The sequence below is a fragment of the Drosophila hydei genome, unplaced genomic scaffold (assembly GCF_003285905.1).
Source record: "Drosophila hydei strain 15085-1641.00,03,60 unplaced genomic scaffold, DhydRS2 tig00008140-arrow-arrow-pilon, whole genome shotgun sequence".
Lineage (NCBI taxonomy): Eukaryota > Metazoa > Arthropoda > Insecta > Diptera > Drosophilidae > Drosophila > Drosophila hydei.
Window position 1 is genome coordinate 362,125 of NW_022045848.1, and position 20,631 is coordinate 382,755.

Below are 20,631 nucleotides of genomic sequence, written 5' to 3' on the forward strand. Positions count from 1 at the left end.
TGGTATATACCTGTCTATTTTCCCCAACCACGCCAAATCGACTAAGCTTTATTTTGTATCGTGTTTTGTGTATATTTAACTATGTTTCTATTGGTTTAACCAATAATTATATATTTACCATGGCAATGTTATTATGGTAAATCGGGAAAACTGCATCATCTAAAGTCGTATAGCTAGAAACTGTAAATTTAACGACTAAATTACTTTTGCCCTCTTATGTGTATTTATCAAAATTAAATATATTTAATGTATCAATATGGAATACTACGTATGTTCCAGTGTTCGAGCTGGCAGCGTTTAGACCGTCAATGAGTGTTTTGCGGCTGGTAGTTTGTATTAAAAACTTTACAATAAATAAAGATAATTCTGCCCCTTTTTTCATCAAATACGCCTGCGGCTCGCTCAAATGAACAATACGTACAACCAAATAATGTGCTAAAAATAACCAAAAAGTATTATAAGGTCTGCTTGGAGTGGCGGCTGTTCAATTTCACTTTAGTAATTTAAGTGATCGGGCCTATAGCACGCTGGGTTGCACTTAAAAGTCCACGGTGAATATTCTCGTAAGATTAGACACCTTATGCTTCCCGCGGAACGTTAACTTTAAAGACCCAGCTGCAAGTGTAACGAGTTAACAGGAGGATTAACCATAAGATAGATATCGTCGGGCGTCCATTTCCAATATACATACACCAAAATTCATATACAATGAAATTGTGTTCATTATTACAGCTGGGTTTGGCTATATTGTTTATAGTTTTTAATATTTGCTCGCCACAAGCTGTCGCATCTCCTATTGGCTGGGGTAAGTGTAATCCGTCAAAAAAAATAGCAGCGAAACTATTATACAATTGTTTGCTCCAGTATATATTGGTTAGGAAAGTGGTCTGCAATTGCTGTGGCAACACTGTCCGTGCACCTGACGGACAATCCGACCGACCGATTACACAGTCGGTCTGGCCCTCTAATAGAAATCAATTTGCAATCAATTTGGCAGACAACGCATTTAGTTTATGCTTATATAATCGGTGGCTATTTAAAATAGACATTCTAGTCTGTTTTCAATTATGAATGTGACCGTCTGTATGTGTATGTATATTTTTTTGGCCATTTTCAACGTGCTGTACGTGTCATGCGTGCGTATGTGTGCTATTTATCAGCTGATTATGCCATTCTGTCTTCATATCATTCTGTGTTGGGTTTGGCACGTTTTGTTATCACCTCCTCCTCGATGTTGCGCTACCAATTCAAGTTCAATTATTGACAATTTCATTATGCACAACATAGCATAGACATCTCTCCTTCTGTATACATACATAGCCATTCTCATCATCAATTTGTTATGCGATTTTCACCCCCTTCAATAGACAGAGTGAGAGTGAGCGAGAAAGAGAGTGCAAATACATAGCTTGCCGCTTTGAAAAAAATAGCCTGTCCGCCATTTAGAGTTGCTTTATTGTCACGTAAGGCGGTTTTTGCTGACTATGTGTTTCTTTTTTCTCAACATTTCAGTTTCTTCTTTCAAAGTTTTTGTGAATTTTTGTTTACTTTATTCTCTCACTTTACTTAAACTTCCATGAAAGCTGACGCCAACAAAGCTCATACACGGATTTGTTTTACTCGTTGTTGGTCAAGTGGAATTTCAACCACGCGATTCGAATCGAATTCTGATAGTGTAGTACATATGTCCATACACATATGCATATACATTTGTGCATATATTTCCCGCAACCATGTATACTGTATTTATGCCGGTGTAAGTGTTTTGCTTTCGTACAGATATTTAAGTTTCAGATTCAATAAGTAATCGGCTTTCATGAATTCCACGCGCTAGCCTTCAGAGCCACTTGTTGCTGCCTGCAATAAATATAAGTTCCATTAATTGTTTAAATTTTCATTAATCAGAATTTCATTTAAGCAAGTTACACAAAACGTTTATGACTTCCAAGAGATCAATGCACCTGCACTAACTGCAATCCACTGAATTTATCTTGCAAGTAGATTTGAGTTACTACGACGATCTTTATTCATGCAAAATCACTTGGTTGGCATAGAATATCGATATTATCATCCTAAAATTGTTTCGATATCGAAGCAACTTAATTTTAAATTCTAATTATTCAAGTCGAATAAGAAGATACGGTTTATATCTATTTACATTCGCAGGTGTCTCAAAGTGAATACCTATGCAAACATCTGTTGATATTTATTGATTATTTAAATTAAAGGTTAGGCTTAATTAAATATGTGTCGTACAGTAACAACGGGCTTTGAATACTGATTTAATGACACCGGTTTTTCTCTTTTCAATTTACGAGATTTTTTTAAGGGTTCAGAGAAAGCTTTTCTACCTTTGTTATAGTTAAATTTACATAATATTTGGAATGGAAAGATTAAATTCTATTTTACGTTTAATACATTCTTTAAAGTCGAATAAACCTCAGCTTGGATTTAATACTTGCTAAATATATATACTTTATAGGCAGAGTTCATTTGGATTATCTGACATAGACATTAGTCTATGCCATTGATCTTGTATATATTACAAATTTTGCGACGCAAAATAAGCAATAAATTCAATAAATAAAACAAACCAAAAAATGGAGTGGAGATAATAAATAATGAAATAAAAACAAGATGAGAATTTTAAAATTCCGTTGATAATTAGTCTAAATTATCATACCTTATTCTTACTTATTAACTTTCCAAAATAACAAATACTTTACTGACTCAATCAGGAGATTTAAAAAATATAAAAAAATGATTATTAAGGTATCTGAGTCATAGATCTATATATAATTAACTTTTAAAATAGCAGTTGTCAAATATCAGATCATATTTGATCGAACTTTTATGTATTTAGCTAACGAGTTATTAACACGTAAATCTATTTAAAAATTCAACATTTTTCTGCATCGATAAGCCGTTGACCTCAAATTCCCTAAGTGCGAAGGTTAAGTTAGAGTTTGAAAGGTTCGCGAAATACGTTTTACAATCAACAATAAGAGACTCTGGCGTATAAAATAAACAAATAATCAAAACAAAACGCATATATGTATATGTATGTAGAAAAAATCTAATGATTGTCTATATATAACTATGTATACCCTTGCCAGGGGGTCATTATCATTTGTTCACGAAAACCGTAACACAACTGTGAAACTTGGCATGGGTCTCGCCTTATCTCTTCAGTACAATTTGATCGTGTTTGTTAACTTGACCCTAGGATGTTTTCTTACATATCGATAACTCATGATAACTCATAGGCGTAATCGGAGAATGCCACAAATAATACCCACAAACATATATACGTATATATATATATATATATATATATATATATATATATATATATAGCTGTCGTGGAGATTAAAGTCCTTAACATCTTACCCAAATTATGAGCAAGATTGCATCGTAAATACTGTCTGTTGAATATTTGTGTGCAAGGGTATTTAGTCTTCATCAAGCTAAAGCCAATCTGTCTCTCTTTTTGCTATTTACTTTGGATTTTGTGGAGTCAAAACGCGCGCAGCAAGCTGGCCACGCGATACTTGGCACGCAACAGTGACCCACAAAAGTTTGCGACTAGACCTAATGGTCAATGACCAAATGGCCAAACAATTATTGACCGCAATACCTTAATAAAAATATCGATACATATTCGATAATATATTCAGCCAGATTGTGTGTGAAAGTAAAAGCCAACGCGCCGACAACGCTGACACCTGTTGCAGCCTTCGCAAACAAGCAAACAAACAATTGCGTATCCGTTACGGAACTGATGTTGTTTTGCGTTCTTTTTTCTCAGGTAGTTCCGCAGCCTGTTTCCGTGATGCCTGTGTTTGCTATATTTGTTTGGCCAGTGCCCTTAATCATAATGTATTCAATTAACTGCCTAATGAACAGCTGCCATGTTGGCCAAAAAGTTGGGCTTTTTTGGGCATGAAACTGGCTTGGCAAGGCTTGCAAAATTTATTTTTTAATGGCTTTGTATTCTGTATGTGTTTTTTTAAAGATCTGGATTGTTGATGATTCGTATATATGTAGAATGCAGCAGGTTCTTTTTCTTTGGCACTGACGATCTTTCTTTCTATTACGTCGTTATTTACTAAAACGCTTATTTCCCACCTTTGCCCACCTTTATTTATATTATGTATCGATTGGTGTGTTTTTACTTCTGGGAATTTTCACATGGGATTTTCGTCTGGGTCAGATCTGGTCGTTCGTAATCTTATCAATCGGCCAGGTTCAGTGGGAAAGTTGTGCAACGAAATGTCATGCATCTCATTAATCGAACGTCATCAATTTAATACAGTGAGCACTCGATATTAGAAACTTTCAGAAATTACATAAATCGATTCGAATTCCAACTATTAAATATTGAATTCATTAAAATAAAAAAATTGAAATTCATCGAATAACATATTCATCTTTGAAACGCTGTCGCTTAAATTGGCTAAAGTTCGAAGAAATTAAGAATACTGTCGCGTAATTCAATGAAATGCGAGTCTAAATTCAAAATTTATATGAATAAAGCGAACATTGATTGAAATACTATATGCCTCTAATGATCAACATGGCAAGAGACAGCTCAAGGAATATAGTAAAAATGTGGCGCTAACTTAATTGAATGCGATTGATTGAACTTAATTTTCAATACGCCTGCTACTGCACCAGCTTCCCGTTCGCATTTATTCTTCAACGGTTATTTATAAATAACCAATGGCTTTCTCTTTCGATAGTCATCGATAACGATCGTTTGTAATTGTTAGCTAATGCAACAAGTGCATTAGAGTACATTCCCCTTGCTCCTGTATCAACAGCTAACTCCTTTGAACTAAATGTTCAATACTATTTTTATTCAACAGCTATTTATTGTTTGTATGTGTGTGTGTGATTGTCAACAAGTGCATTTCAGCCACTGATCGTCTCTTATCTTATCGATAGCAATCGTATTAATTGCCGACTAATGCAAAGTTTAATTTTTTTTGCAGATTTTGCCGTTACGCTGCGCGACAAACTTCTGTTTCTGGATAACAATTTGAAAACAATAACATCTGCAGCACACGAATTCGAGGAGTTATCGGCATTAGCTTTTGATGAGGCCGAGGAAGTAGTCTATTTTAATGATAAACAACATCAGAATGGCAGCATATTTTCGATGCGACGCGATGCAACGGTTGCATCGAACATTGTGGAGCAGGCAGTGCATCGCATTGGCAATGATTCCATATCCGGATTAGCTTACGATCCGCTAAACCGGAATTTATTCTGGGCGGATATGCGACAGAGTCTAATTTACTTTGCCGGCATCGATACACTGTACACGGAAACGCCCAAGGTTTTGGTAGATCTGAGTGCTGAAGGTGGACGACCAGATGGCGTTGCTGTTGACATATGTCGCCGTCAGCTGTATTGGACAAACTCGAAGATCAACCATGCTTCCGTAGAACGTATCGGATTGAATGGCATGGGTAGACAGACAATCATCAAGGATGATATTGATATGCCCCGTGGCATTGTGATAGATCAACTATCGGATCGAATCTTCTGGATCGATGACAAGGTGGGCATATTCTTTGCAATAGAAAGTGCTCGACTAGATGGCAGTGATCGTCAATTGGTGCTCAAGGACAAGCATCAGAGTCCCATACAACTTGCCGTCACAGATGAAGCGATCTACTGGACAGACAAGGCGGACAAAGCGGTCTGGAGCTATCCCAAGCCTGGAAACAAAAATTTAGCTACGAATATTACTGAACCGCTACTGAAGCCAACAAAGCTAGCCAGCTGGAAGGAAGATGTCTATGGCATAGTCGCACGCACTGGCTTTTATCAACATCTTCAGAAAGATGTCCATTGCGCTAGCATAGTGAAAAAGGTCAAACAGCGTTTAGACACCAGGTCACAAAAAATAACCGTAGTTGACGATCGTATAGAGAAGCTGGAGCGTGAACACTGCTTGAACGGTGCCAGCTACATGGTCAAGGGTAACTTCTGCATCTGTCAAGTGGGCTTCAAGGGTGCACGTTGCGAGATATCTGAATGCCATAATTATTGTGTGCACGGCACCTGTGAAATCTCGAGCATGGGCTATCCGAAATGCTATTGCCAAACGGATTTCTATGGCGAACGCTGTGAGTACTACAAATGCAACAACCATTGCCTTAACGATGGCCACTGCATCGTGGATAGGGACAGCGGAGAATTGAGCTGCGATTGCCGTGAGAATTTCACGGGCACACGCTGCGAGCACAACGAAACGGCGCACTGTGGAAGTTATTGCCAGCATTTGAAACAGCATCCGGATGCATTTGTACCCGCCACCTGTGTGGACATGTGAGTATCTCAAGTGGATAAGCAGCTGCTTATACTAAACTATCGAAATCTCTTTTAACAGTTGCGAGGAGTTGCGTCTGACCAATGGAACAATTGTCACGGAATATCAATCATCAGCTTTGTGTAACGATATGCCCAGCTATAGACAAGGTTCTTTGATAATTGTACTCGTTGTTGGCGTTGTCTCCAGCTTGGCTCTGGTGGCCGTCATTGTGCATGGCTTCCGTCTCATTCACAAGCCCAAACGCCCGCGCATTAAGAAGACCTTTGTGGTGCGCAAACAGGCGCGTTTAAATTCCACTAGTGATACACCTTTAACCAATCGCCCACTAGCCACAGAGCAATGCGAGATTACGATAGAAAACTGTTGTAATATGAATATTTGTGAAACGGTTGGTCATACTATAATTCCATAATTTACACAAGTTATTAACTTATTGTGAACATTTTATATGCACAGCCTTGTTTTGATCCTAAGCTTGTGGAACAACAGTTCTCAGGACGCGATAAAAAGGCGCCGTGCGTTAAGGAGGATAAAAAGATACTAATACATAATATGGAAGATGATCTACTGAACTAGATGAACATCTATATAAATAACGTATAACGTATAACGTCGTGCATGAAACAACGGGACGGACGGACATGTGGTATTCGAGCTTGTAAAGCTGCTATCGCCGCCGCCTATCCTCCAACACGAAAAATACCCGGCTCGTCGACGTCTTTGCTCAACCAAAGATCCTACAAAGACCTAGCAAAAGTTTTAATACTTAACTTTGAGAAAGGAAAACGTGTACTTAGCAAACTTTTACAATTAGTAGTCTGGTCTCATTAATTTATTTTCGTGCAAACTAAGTCTTTAGACTTGGTTATCAACTGAAAAAATCGTCATTCGAAAGGGTTATATTTTAATTTTCAATCATATAGTTTTTAAGTTTCTTTTATTAGTCTTGAGATCGGTTGAAGGAAATTTTTATTTGAAGACATTCGGCAATGAACAGATCATTTGAAATGAAACTGGTAGAAAAGTCAAACATGACTAACATTAAATTAAAATTAATCACACATACATGAATGTATACATATATATATATATGTTTATATACAAGCGGCTGATTTCATATATTATTGCCAACTGCACAAATAGGCAAAATGTGATTCATAAAACGGTTAAACTGTTTGTAAATAATAATAATAGTAAAAAATTTGAATTTGTATCTGTTCGGAAAATAGTTCCTCAACATAATGATTTAATATTGTATATATATGTATATGTATATATACATTTTACTTTTGTTTTGGTTTTTCTAATATGTCATGACATATGCAACTGCCACACACCCCCATATATACATAAATACATACATATTTACAGCTAATTGTTCGCACCAAGATTGCCTTCGTACTTAAATTAGCCTTTTATTTTAAACAAAGGAGAAGAAAATCCCCCAAATATAAAACAAAAGAAAATGAAAGTAGTAGCACAATAATTGCGATCTATTGCGAACGGGAGTTGTACATATGAGTAAGCTAGACATTAGTTGTTATTAATAAGACACATTGGTTGAACAATAAATGAGAACGTACCTTTGCAGTTGAAATAACAAATTAAATCCATTGCAGTTCCGTTTCTTTATCGCAAGTCGAAAATTCTTTTCAGTTGCACTCCAGTATGCACTTACGCCTCTGACGTACATAGTGTTGTAATGAGGTAATTGACTGGAGATGATTAAGCTTATAATGCCAAGACTCTTGTTCTTATAATCTTATTTTAATGCTGATCGGCACGTCCACACCAACGAATTTGCTGCTTCCGAAAAATATTTAACGTGCAACATCGGTAAAACAGATAATTAAATTATCGATATTTTGCTTTACAGCACTAAAATGTTAACGGGAATCGATAATTTGCTGCGATACCAGTATCGATGCCATTCATGTACTTTTCGTCGTATCCATTTTTCTTGACGTCACTCAAATTTTCGCAAAATATTAAACTTATATTTAAATCTTAAATATAACTAACTAAATACACATAAACAAAGTCTCATTTGTGCACTTCAAGAGGATGGTAGGTTTATAATAGTTAATGCCACATATTCGTTGTTTATTTCGCTTGTTTCGTGAACTTTCACATTTGGCGTGGCCTGCGGTTGCGGCAGCTGCAGTGCGGGTGCTGCAAATTGTATTTCGCAGTTAATTGAATCTTAGTGTGAAAGTGCAGTATGAAAATTTTAGTTGGAAATGCTTGTTGAAAGTGAAAACAAAGAATTCAACACAGACATGTACTTTTAACAGCCTTATAATTAACTCTGCGTGTGTATCTACGCATGCACGTATATATGTATTGTGCGAGTGCTTGCTTATATACATATATGTATTACAAATCTTGCCGTATATGTGCATAGTTTATACTAGCCCACTGACCACAGTTTTTGGTATTTTTTTAACTTCTAGGGAAGCAACGACAGAGCATCCAGATCGCCACGTTCGGATGACCAGCGCGATATCGGCGAAATGCCAGTCACAAAGCGTTCGCGTTCGGACTCTGGTAAGTGTTTCGTCTGGTTGGGGATGAACAAAATTGTTTATAAGTATATAAGTATGTATCAATCGAGTATATATATATATATTTATGTACGTAAGTTTATTAAAGAGCAAAATAAATATATACATATATGTAGGTTAATGAAACGCAAGGCAACAAATCAAACAAAAGGAAAATATGTATATACAAATAGTTATTATTTTAATTTTTGTTAACATATACATTTGCATACACATCTCTCTCTCTCTCTCTATCTCTCTTTACTACTACTTCGTTGCATTTAAAGGGCCAGCACAGACGTTATTAAATAATCGGTTTTTCTTTTTGTTCTGCTTAAGTAATTGCAGACTTCATAAACGCACGATGATCTCAAGTGAGGTGAGGTGAGAGTCAAACAAATAACCAATACGAATACGAAACAAATATCGAACAGTCAAGTCAGTCCACACGCGCGATATCCAAAACTAATTGCGAATCAACTCAAGTGTCTACACAATACTATCGATATGTGTCGTCATTATGAGAGAGTGCGAAACAAAATCTAAAACTAAACACCAAAAATCACCTAATATAATAAACTAATTAATACCTAAACAAGCACAAGCGTATGACTTGGCAACTTAAAATAAATACTCATTGTAAAGTATTGCAACTAGGGTACAAGCCAGAGTGTATGAGTGTATGTATAAAAAATAGTGAATCCTCGCCGCATCAACACTGAATCGCAATGATCAAAAACTAATCTTAAAAGCATATAACTATTCTCTCTCTCTCTCTCTCTATTTCTTCTATATATATCTCTTCTTTTTCATTTATTTTGTAAGCGTTTTTTTCTTATGTTTGTTCCGACCAAACGACTTGGTTCTTTTGACTCGCCAATCAAGAATTGACATCGATCAAGAGATGCCCTATATAGAGAGTATTGCCAAAACCAACTGCTACTACCCACCAAGATACAACAACAACCGAGTTGAATTTAATTGCTTTTAACAACATTTCTTGCCGATTTCAACGTCTACGTCGCGGTTCCCGCACCCTGAGCTGCGTCGTCGTCGTCTCCGTCTTCATACAATGTGCTGCAACAACGCGTTGGACTGAATGATCCGCCCCTACATCTCTAGAACTAGTCTTTTTAAAATACCACAAATGATTTAAATACGAACAATGTAGTTGGGTGCGTGACTGGATAACTTGTACGTGACACGAACATACCCGAATTAGTTGACCCACTAGCTAAAAAAAATCTAACACGCGCCTATCTCTAAAACACAATCCAATTATTGCTAGTTGTTTATAGAAAATCTACAAGTGTCGTCCGATAGTTTATGAACTTTTCAATATAGTGCTGTAATATGTACATACATGCATATTTTATTTCAAAGATCTAAACGATTTTCAAATGATGTGTAGATGATTTATTAGTTAGCACAAGTGTGCTGTCCATATATTTACAAAAAAAAACAGTACATTGAAATATTTACAGTAATATATAAATAGTATCTATATATGACAACTACACACACATATATACAAATACATACATACATGATTAAGGTACGGCGGAAAAACTTAACCAACTTAAAAACATATTGTTGCTCTTATTATCGTTTCAGCGTCTTGTTTTTCTTTTTATTTTTCTCTTTTTTATCACTGAGCAATGTAATGTGTGACCCTTCAAGTCAATATACCACGCCCCCAACTCATGGAAACCGTATCGAAACGCACATATCTAAGGTCGCTTATAATTTCTATTTTTACAAATACATTTACAGGAATTGTGCACACCGTTAAGTCCAGCTACCCGACACGAACAATGTGTACATATTAACAGCTATTGTATTTTGAATTCAAATATTTTTTGGGTGTTCCCTTCTTTGGGTGTTGGAATTTTTCAGTGTGCACAGCTCTTTAGTATTTTCTTTGGTTTCGATTTGTGCGGCGACGATTTGCCTGCTGGATGTCCGTTGGAAGAGTTTTTATTATTTCGTTTGATATACTCGATATAACTGCATTTATCTCTTAATTACACACCACACACACATACACAGTCGTACTTTATTCTTTGCACAGCCTACGTATATCTCAAATTAAAGAACGTAGGCTAATTTATGTTTTCAATTTTACGGGTGCTTTCTTTTTATTCTTGCATTTTCCAGCTTTTGCAAATGACAAAACAAATGCCTTGCTATCTGTCAGATACTATATCTATTTACGCAAATTCAAATCATCTTTTTTATCAAGCAAATACAGCAAAACAAATTTAAAATAATGTCTATATTCGTGATGCAAACGACGACAAAATACAAAAATACCGATAAATGATAACAGTTTAAAAAACTACTGAACTTAAACGTAACGAGTAATGCATCGATAGCTTTTAATTGTCATTGTGTTGTAGCCTCTCGATTGAATCTCTGTGACTGAATCATCTGCCGGTTGGCAATTGGCCCGCGTACAAGCAGTTCCAGACAGATCTCCAGAACACACAGTTACATCTATATATACATATATATAATAACTATATGTACGAAGAGCTCGCCGGCCAGCAAAGTTTTTTTTTATAATTAATGATTTTTTTTCTCTATTTTTCCTTTTTGTCTTTATCTTTCTTGCAGGCATCGGTTTTTGTTTCGTATCGCTTCAAATTGCTAACTTTAGCAACTATTGCTCGAGTTGCACTTTGAGGTCGACACAAAACTCATGAAAACAAAAAAGAAAAAAAAAAAACAAATCAAATCAAACTGAAAAGAACGAAAAACAAATTGCTTAAACGATCGCTTAACTCTGATCGGTTTGCTGAATGAGCCCATTATCCACATAACATATTAGATGCACTAATCTGTCTTCCCAAATTCTAGGCAAGTCAGCGGATACGAAAATTCCCTACCTTTCGCAGCCACTGTATGATCTTAAACAGACGGGCGATGTTAAATTTGGACCTGGTACACGTTCCGCTCTGCTAGGATTGTTGGGAGGTGCTTTGCCCAAGCTTACATCGGAGCAACATGATCTGGTTAGCAAGGCGAAAAAGTATGCCATGGAGCAAAGTATTAAGATGGTATTGATGAAGCAAACACTCGCCCATCAGCAGCAGCAATTGGCCACCCAACGCACTCAGGTGCAAAGACAACAGGCTCTGGCTTTGATGTGCAGGTAATTAAATGAATATATTAATCAACTCATTATCAAATTTTATGATGCAAAATCTGGAGAGTATTTCGTGAATAACTTCATTGCGTAATCTAGTACTTCGCGTTATTGAAGCTGGAACAAAACGTATGTTGTTAACTGTGCAGCTTAGCTGATAAGATCTGATTTCAAATAGATTACCAACTTAATCCTTAGCTCGATTGTGCCTCCTAATAATATTTACTTATTTTACAGAGTATATGTGGGCAGCATTTCTTTCGAGCTCAAAGAGGACACAATCCGCGCCGCCTTTACGCCATTTGGACCCATCAAATCCATCAACATGTCCTGGGATCCCATTACACAAAAGCACAAAGGATTTGCATTTGTTGAGTATGAAATACCAGAAGGAGCGCAATTGGCATTGGAGCAAATGAATGGCGCTTTGATGGGTGGCCGAAATATCAAGGTGGGACGGCCAAGCAATATGCCACAGGCGCAACAGGTCATCGATGAGGTGCAAGAGGAGGCAAAGAGCTTCAATCGTATCTATGTAGCCTCTATTCATCCCGATCTGTCGGAGGATGACATCAAGAGTGTATTTGAGGCATTTGGACCTATTCTTTATTGTAAACTAGCTCAAGGCACATCTGTGCATACGCACAAGGGCTACGGTTTTATTGAGTATGCTAACAAACAGGCCATGGACGAAGCCATTGCCAGCATGAATCTCTTCGACTTGGGTGGCCAGTTGCTGCGGTAAATTAAAAATAGCTTAAGAATTTCAATACGTTTTTAATCTCTTGTAATTCTCTAGAGTTGGTCGTTCGATTACGCCGCCAAATGTTTTGTCCTGTCCTGCTACAAATTCAACAATGCCAACGGCTGCAGCGGTTGCTGCTGCAGCTGCCACAGCTAAAATTCAAGCTCTGGATGCAGTCGCTAGCAATGCAGTACTTGGATTGGCGCAAAACACGCCTGGCTTAGGGATCGCGGCCAAGGTAAACGCCATGCCCGTTGTTAGCGCAGTTACCTCGGCAGCTGCCTTGCATCCAGCATTGGCGGTGCCTACGACGCCAGTTGCTGCTTTGTTGCCTCCAGGCATGTACCAGGCGCCTGGATTGGGTGGTCCCAGTTTGTTAGGCGTGCCAACTGGCTTGCCTACGCTTCAGAGTGTGGCCCCCACACTTCCGCCACCTGCGCTGCTTGCAACACCGCCAACCGCTGTTGCATTAGCAGCCGCTGCTGCTGCGGTGCCAGCTGCAGTCTCAGCAGTGCCACTTGGCATCGTGGAGGCAAGCAACGGATCGCCTGCTGTTTTGTCGGTAGCCGCCAACAATGCAGCGGCCACTGCAGCAAATCTGTCGGAGAATATCAAGAAAGCGCAAGAAAAACAGCAGGAGGAGCTTCAAAAGAAGCTAATGGATGAGGGCGATGTTCAGACGCTACAGCAGCAGGAGAATATGTCCATCAAGGGCCAAAGTGCACGTCAGCTGGTGATGCAAAGGCTGATGCGGCCACAGGACTCACGTGTCATCATCTTGCGAAATATGGTTGGACCTGATGATGTGGACGAGACATTACAGGAGGAGATTCAAGAAGAGTGCAGCAAATTTGGCACCGTCAGTCGTGTTATCATCTTTAACGAAAAACAAACAGAGAACGAGGACGACGACGAGGCGGAAATCATTGTGAAAATTTTTGTGGAATTCTCAGCCGGCGTTGAAGCTGTGCGTGGCAAGGATGCCCTTCATGGACGTTTCTTTGGAGGTCGTCGAGTGGTGGCCGAGCTATATGATCAGGCCCTATTCGATCAGGGCGATCTCTCTGGTTAGAAGGAGGAGGAGGAGGAGGAAAGAAAACAGCGATTGTATCTTTAGTCTTACAGATTTAAACCTTTCTCTGGCAGCAACCGCCTCTTTTTTTTAAATACTTTAGAGCTCAAACGATTTATTTATTACTTGGCGAAGAAAGAGACTGTACATTTTTTGAGCAGTAACAATGATTGAGCAACCAGTATCTATTATTATAAAAAGAATAAAAAAGCAGTGATCGAGGTATTTCAAGAAAATCCCAAACAGTTGTCGCCAGTTCTGTATAAAAAAATATAATGCATATTCTGCAGTTACCTAGAGTAACAAAAACACAAAACTAACAAATTGTAAATTTTTTTCATTTCTGCGCTTAAAACTTACAATAAAAAATCTAGTTTCCCATTAAGCAAAATTCATGTCTTCTCATTTGCCTTTTAAAATGTGGGCCAAAATCTAAATCGATAATCGATTTTCTAATCGTTATCAATCAATCGGGAATAAATAAAAGCGAGACACGTTAACGCTAACAGTAGCCGTTGGCAGTGCCAAAATAGTATTGTATGTTACTTAACAGCGTTCTGTTGTCTGCGTTAGCAGACTTCAATTTGCGTTAGCTCAGTGGAAGAAGAAGCATTGTATGAAAGAAAAATAGAAAATATGATGCCAAAAAGTGAATAATCAAACTGATTCGGCCGTAAAAAAACCAAATAATATTGTTGTGTTTGTATGCGGCGTAGCTGGAATGTTAGCGCGTTCCACACATTGTGGCACCTCCAATCAATCGCACTCGCAGCCAGTTGAAGACATTTTTGACAAAGACATCGCAGCAGCAGAAGCAGCAGTAGCAACAATCATCGACAACTGGTCGCGACTTGCGTAGCCGTTGGAGGAAAAAAGGTACACAGAGAAAAAAAACTAATACTTAAACGAAAACGAAAATATCTCCGCTCCTTTGTTTATGTTGTTAATATTGTGCTTAATTTTTTCGTGAGAGTGTGTATGTGTATGTTGTGTGCTGCACCTGCTGCACACAGCTGATATGCTTTACGGGGCTGTTGATGATGTTGGCCACGAATTTCTTACTGGCCTTGCCTTGATAAGCGCAGACTGGCTGTCGCACGCACACACACACGCATGCACGCATTCAACTTTTACTGGACAAGCCCAACAGTTTTTTGTTATTACAGTTAGTATTTACATGGCTACGCACATAGCTCTATTCGCACATACATATGTATGCGTTTCTGTTTATATTCAGCAACTGCTTTACATTCTGTTTTAGCATTTGCTTCCTTCCGTTCATTTGCATGCGCTTTGGCGTTGCCAACTCGATCGTTGTTGTTGACATTCGATGTGCATCCTGGGGCCCACACTCAGCAGCTTTCCAATGCACACAAACACACTCAGATGTATGTGTATATATACGCACACTGTTGCAAGTAATTGTTTCAACATATTACGTAATTTGTCTCTAGCAGCACCCCTCAAAATCAATTTAAGACGTTTTACAATCACGTGTAGCATGATTTCAGCATTTTTACTTATTTACAATCAATAGTAAGTCTGATAAGCTGAGAAACATTTTGGATTATGGTCTTAGCGTAGACGATCCGGGATTAAGAAATGAGTCGAATTATCGAATCTTGAATTCATTTGATGAATATAATCCTAGAGCATATAATGCTGACTTCTATGCTGACATTTCGTAAACGTTTCACTGGCTGTAAAATTAAAAGTTCATAAAAAGTTCTGAAATGTGTAATAAAAATAGTATATCCAAGTAAGACATGTCAATTCCTTATTGTCACAAATTCACTGGCTGTAAGATACAATAGAGATAAATAACTGTTTTTACTTTGACTTCCACTCAGAATCACTTCTCCACCTTATCACATACTTAAACGTTTCACTGGCTATTTCAATTCGACCTAGACAAGATTAAAAATATGCCATCATGTAGGCGCTGTAGTTAATGTTTGATTATATCAATACGTAAATTTTAGTTTTTTCCCTTTAAGTATATCTGAAGCGAACGCATTACCTTCTAATGCCTTTCTAGTTCCTCTCCCGGTGACCCGCACCACCGAAGCAGAATACAGAGAGACGAGAGCAATCCACAGGGACGTCGTTGTGGTTTGACAACATTGAGTCACACAGCCGAAACAGGAACAGAATAAGTGGGTATTACAAATACACTAGAGATTGCCCAAGATGAGCTGCAAGGTGCGGCTAATGGAGGATGGGTCACTGGACGAGGAGCCGTTAACATTAAAGGAGATCGCTTATCAGAAGCTTTGCAACAATCTGGACATTATCAGTGGCTATACGGAAAGCGGTCAACGTACATTGAATACAGGCATTGTACTAACAAATGAGATTTGCGATGCATTTCTGGAGAACTATCAACGCTTCCATAGACCACTTGACGATAGAGTGATCAATCTATTTAGCGATACGCGCCGCACATCGTTAAAGATTGTGAATCTGCGATATAGCACACTGAGCAGCGTAGGTGGGTAATGGGGTAGACACCAAAAAGTTGATAGATTGCGATTTCTTTATTAACTTGTTGCTCTTTTGGTTGCCTTTTCAGGTCTGGAGACGCTGATGCGTCACAAACTATTCGCTTTGTCCATGTGGTACTGCGATAAGATCACAGTACAATCACATCACCTGCTAGCCCATTATGGCGATAGTTTGCGCTCGTTGGAGCTGGGCATAAGCTCGCATCTGTTGCAGAATGCGGAGCCCAATGAAAAGGAGCCAGTTGATTTTCAATTGACCTGCCCACATTTGCGCCGTCTGGTGCTCAATGGCGTTGTCATGCATCATCGATTGCAGTTTGCTCATTTGCAGGACCTCAGTCATTTGGATCTCACATCCTGCGTGCTGGCGAACTTCAGTCTAGAGGCACTTGGCATGCTGCCCAACCTACATACGCTCATACTATTTAATGTCTGGCCTATTGCCAATCAGTTGCATGCGATCTGCTGTTTGCGTCGCCTCTGCACTTTGGATATTTCAATATCGAGTTCGGGCAATGGTCATGGCACCTATGATCTGCCCGATCAGACGCTTGTCATGCTCATGGATAATCTGCGTCATTTAACACATTTGGATATCTCGGGCACGAATTTGGCGGGCAATGGCGTTGCCACCAAGGAGTCGACTAATGTGAATGCCAAGACGGAGCAACACTTTGGACCCACCGATATACCGGGCTTAGCGTCTCGTACACAGCGTCCGCTACAATTTCTCGGCCTTTATCATACGGCACATTGGGCGTGCAAGCGACACGATATACCCGCCCTGGAGGTGGCAGGCGATGCCAATGAACAGCAAATACTCACAGCGGCGCGTTACTATCACGACAGACCAGTGCTGCTGACAAGGGTGAGAGCAGAGTCTAATCTAATAGTGTTCTCGCTTATATTTTAATTATCTCCTCTCTTTTTCCTGCAGGTCCTTAATGATCTGTATCATCTGTTTCGCTTTGAGAATTACAAGGACATACACACAGCACTGGATGTTGTGCTCTGTGCTATGGACAGGCATCTAAAATTCAAGCACATGCAAATATCGGGCAGGTGTGTAACATCATTAAATATGTTTAATATGGAATTCAATCTTTTTTGTGTGTCTTTAGGACTTGTTATGGTGTGCTAGCTATTGTTTATAACTTAACAGCTGAATCTAATCTGAATCTTTTGCTTATAGCGCCACACTCTTCTACATTGTCAAAGGACGCGATCGTTCAAAGTTTGGCACGCTGCTGCGCAATCACATTATAAGAACCCTGCTCAATGGCATGGAGGTACATCTAACAGATGACACAATGCTGCGAAATGGCTATCTAACGCTGACACAGTTTCACATGCCTGTCGATGTGGTAGGAGTAGAGTTCTAACCTAAGATTAAGCTAGTTTACTAAAACTTACCTTTTCTATAACCGTCAGCTTTTTGAGTATGAACGGCTTATTAAGATATTGCTGCATGGCGTCTCAAAAACGGAGCAGGAAGGCTTTGTGCAACGCATGGCCATCTATTTGCTAAACACGCTCGCCTGTCAGGTGGATGGCAGACAGAAGCTATTTCTAGGCGAGCTGGGCGTGGTCAGCGTAAGGCTATAGACATTAACAATAGAGCTGTGCACTATATTTTTATTGGTTGATCTGTTCGTAGACAATGCTGACACTCATCAAGGATCGGCTAACACGCTCAGTTTTTGACGATGTCATGGAGGTGGCGTGGTCGACCATGTGGAATGTAACCGATGAGACTGCTATTAATTGTAAGAGATTTCTGGACGGACGCGGCATGGAGTATTTTCTTAAGTGTTTAAATGTGAGCCATAAACAGCATCGAAACTTAATGCAATCGTAATACATATGTTGATATTTTCTCTTTAGACCTTTCCCGATCGTGACGAGCTTTTGAGAAATATGATGGGTCTATTGGGAAATGTGGCCGAGGTTAAATGGCTTCGCCCCAAATTGATGACACAGGAGTTCATTGAAGTGTTTGCTCGCCTGCTTGATTCATTGAGTGATGGTATCGAGGTGGGTCAGCTTGGTGGTGGAAGACTAGCCAATGACAATCCTAACCAACTGCGCTTCCAGGTCAGCTACAATGCGGCTGGAGTGCTGGCGCACATAGCATCCGATGGCGCCGATGCGTGGACCATTAAGACGCCAACACGACAAGATGTTCTTGAACGCATGGTCGCTGCCATTCAACGTTGGAACATCAAGAGCGAACGGAATATCAATTATCGCAGCTTTGAGCCGATTTTGAGTCTGGTGCGCTGCTATGAGACTCCCGAATGCCAGCACTGGGCTGTCTGGGCGCTGGCCAATCTCACCCAGGTGAGAGACAGCAGCTAATTGACATCCTTCTTGTGAACTCAACAACATTTGTCTTTTAGGTCTATCCGGATAAGTATTGCCAGCTGGTAGAACAGGAGAACGGCATACAAATCTTAACAGAACTAATCGAGCACGAGAGTCCTTATTGCGAAATCAAGCGCATAGCTCGCCTGGTCATCGAACAGTGCGATTTGGGCATGGAGCGCATGGTGGAGGGTTAGATCAGATCAGAGCCAATTGCCAGTCGTCTAGAGTTACGAGTTCAAGTTTGTTGTACTGTTTTGTGTGTGTGTTTAAAAGGCAACAGAGCAAGTGTTATATTGTTCAGATTCTTCCTCGATTTTTTATGTTAACTTCTGCAAAAGAAACAAGAACTAAAAGAAAGAAAACATTTTTAAAATATGGGAGTAATTTAGCAACGCGTGTTTAACAGAGAATTAGGTAAAATAAAAATGAAACGCTAAATATATCTATTATAATAAATATAATAGTATATAGCTATATATCATGTTGTAAGCAAACGAGCGATTTTTTTTAAGACCAGATTAAGGCCCTGTCGGAAAAATTGTAAATATTGTTAACGAAAAAAGAAAGAAAGAAAGAGATAAGGAAAAGGCAAACGATGTAGTTGCATATTAAAAGAAGAACTTTAATTGACTAATGCCATGAACCGGGAGTCTTTCGTATATCTGAATATGTGGGTATTTTAGCTATTGAATATGTTTGCTCGATTTGTTTTCTTTTTTATTATTATTTTAGAAATAGAATTAAAACAAAAAAACTTAGCTTAAGTTTAATGGAAAACCGTTTAACTCGTCCGCTTTGTGTTCAAAAATGCAAATGTTTTTCGATCAGTTCCTTTCAGCAATAATAATAATATGTTTTTCCTCTTTATTGCATGTTCAAAAGATTTCTTCATATTATGCTTACAAGTCTAGACTAATTAAATGTATATATGTACGTATGCATACATCAGTGTGTTTCATTATAAACATACTATAAGTGTATTATATACATTGTTTCCACACTGCGAGGCTGTTTAAAAAGTTGCCGCTCAAATTTAATATGTTATATTTTAATTAATTGTAATTATCTTTAAATCACATACTTTTCAGACTATCCTCGTTTTCAATTTTAATATTTTTAAAATCATTTTTTGAGCTCATTCCTGGAGTTTCCCTCTGGGATCCATAAAGGCTCTAACAGCTTTTACCCATACCTGCACACACTTACACACATTTCTGTATGCGTGTCAATAAAGCACGCGAAGCGTGTGTATGCGTGCGTGCAAATTGCAGCAGTCTGCAGATGTTCTACAGCTTGTCAATTACGTCATAGGGTTGTTCGTGTAGAGCTGAGGGTGGGCGGTTCTTGTTGTTGCTGGTGGGTCATGAAATGCCAACGAGTTGAAAAGCGAACAAACGCGTGGCGCATGTGCAGCAAGTGCAAAAGTAACCCCACAAAGACAGAGAGATAAAGAGCGAATCTCCCACCCACCAGCAACCCTTCACATTATGATGTCTGCGCTCTCTTCTGCTCTCACAGCCTTCGTTGCTGTCAGTTGCAATTTTGCCGCCCGGCCGAGTGTTAGTTTTTGTTTTGTTGTTGCGTGGCGAACCCTCTATGAAATAAACACAATAAGCACGGTATTAAGATGTGATTACAAAAGACGATTTCCTTATTGTGACTTCGCCAATTCACAGTTTGCTTATTGCTTTCCCTCTTTAAAACAACAATTCATAAGTTTACTGAACAAAGTCAACAACAGTGAAGCAAGAAGAAAACAAAAGACACAACAAAACGTCTGAAACGGAGTCTGCGCAGTTCGCATGGCAACGGAAGTGCTCGAAATGTGAGTAAAGAGCGAAGAGGCGGAGGGGCAAATAACAACAACGTGAAAATGCATTCGACGTGTGTTTGCCCATTTTGCCGGCCC

At 38.9% G+C, this 20,631-nt stretch overlaps 3 protein-coding genes across 4 annotated transcripts; all 3 read left to right on the forward strand.

The window, feature by feature from the left end:
* The first annotated feature begins 450 nt into the window (after positions 1–450).
* Positions 451–7,952, forward strand: LOC111592448 (protein cueball). The gene is made up of 4 exons (XM_023304632.2): positions 451–805; positions 4,995–6,339; positions 6,401–6,731; positions 6,800–7,952. The coding sequence occupies exons 1-4, from the start codon at positions 709–711 to the stop codon at positions 6,917–6,919; spliced, it is 1,893 nt and encodes a 630-aa protein (XP_023160400.2). The 5' UTR covers positions 451–708; the 3' UTR covers positions 6,920–7,952.
* A 340-nt stretch (positions 7,953–8,292) lies between these two features.
* LOC111592447 (poly(U)-binding-splicing factor half pint) lies at positions 8,293–14,236 on the forward strand. Its single transcript, XM_023304630.1, has 5 exons — positions 8,293–8,410; positions 8,797–8,890; positions 11,746–12,040; positions 12,272–12,775; positions 12,834–14,236. The coding sequence occupies exons 1-5, from the start codon at positions 8,408–8,410 to the stop codon at positions 13,849–13,851; spliced, it is 1,914 nt and encodes a 637-aa protein (XP_023160398.1). The 5' UTR covers positions 8,293–8,407; the 3' UTR covers positions 13,852–14,236.
* A 193-nt stretch (positions 14,237–14,429) lies between these two features.
* LOC111592451 (protein zer-1 homolog) lies at positions 14,430–19,413 on the forward strand. Of its 2 annotated transcripts, XM_023304637.2 has the most exons (10): positions 14,431–14,727; positions 15,890–16,342; positions 16,424–17,223; positions 17,293–17,417; positions 17,548–17,719; positions 17,787–17,948; positions 18,013–18,174; positions 18,240–18,389; positions 18,450–18,695; positions 18,755–19,409. In XM_023304637.2, exons 2-10 carry the CDS (start codon positions 16,042–16,044, stop codon positions 18,914–18,916), a joined length of 2,280 nt encoding a protein of 759 aa, XP_023160405.1. In that variant the 5' UTR covers positions 14,431–14,727; positions 15,890–16,041; the 3' UTR covers positions 18,917–19,409. The 2 variants fall into 2 exon arrangements, with proteins under 2 accessions (XP_023160404.1, XP_023160405.1); XM_023304636.2 differs by having other exon boundaries at positions 14,430–14,727; positions 18,240–18,695; positions 18,755–19,413.
* Positions 19,414–20,631: the final 1,218 nt, after the last annotated feature.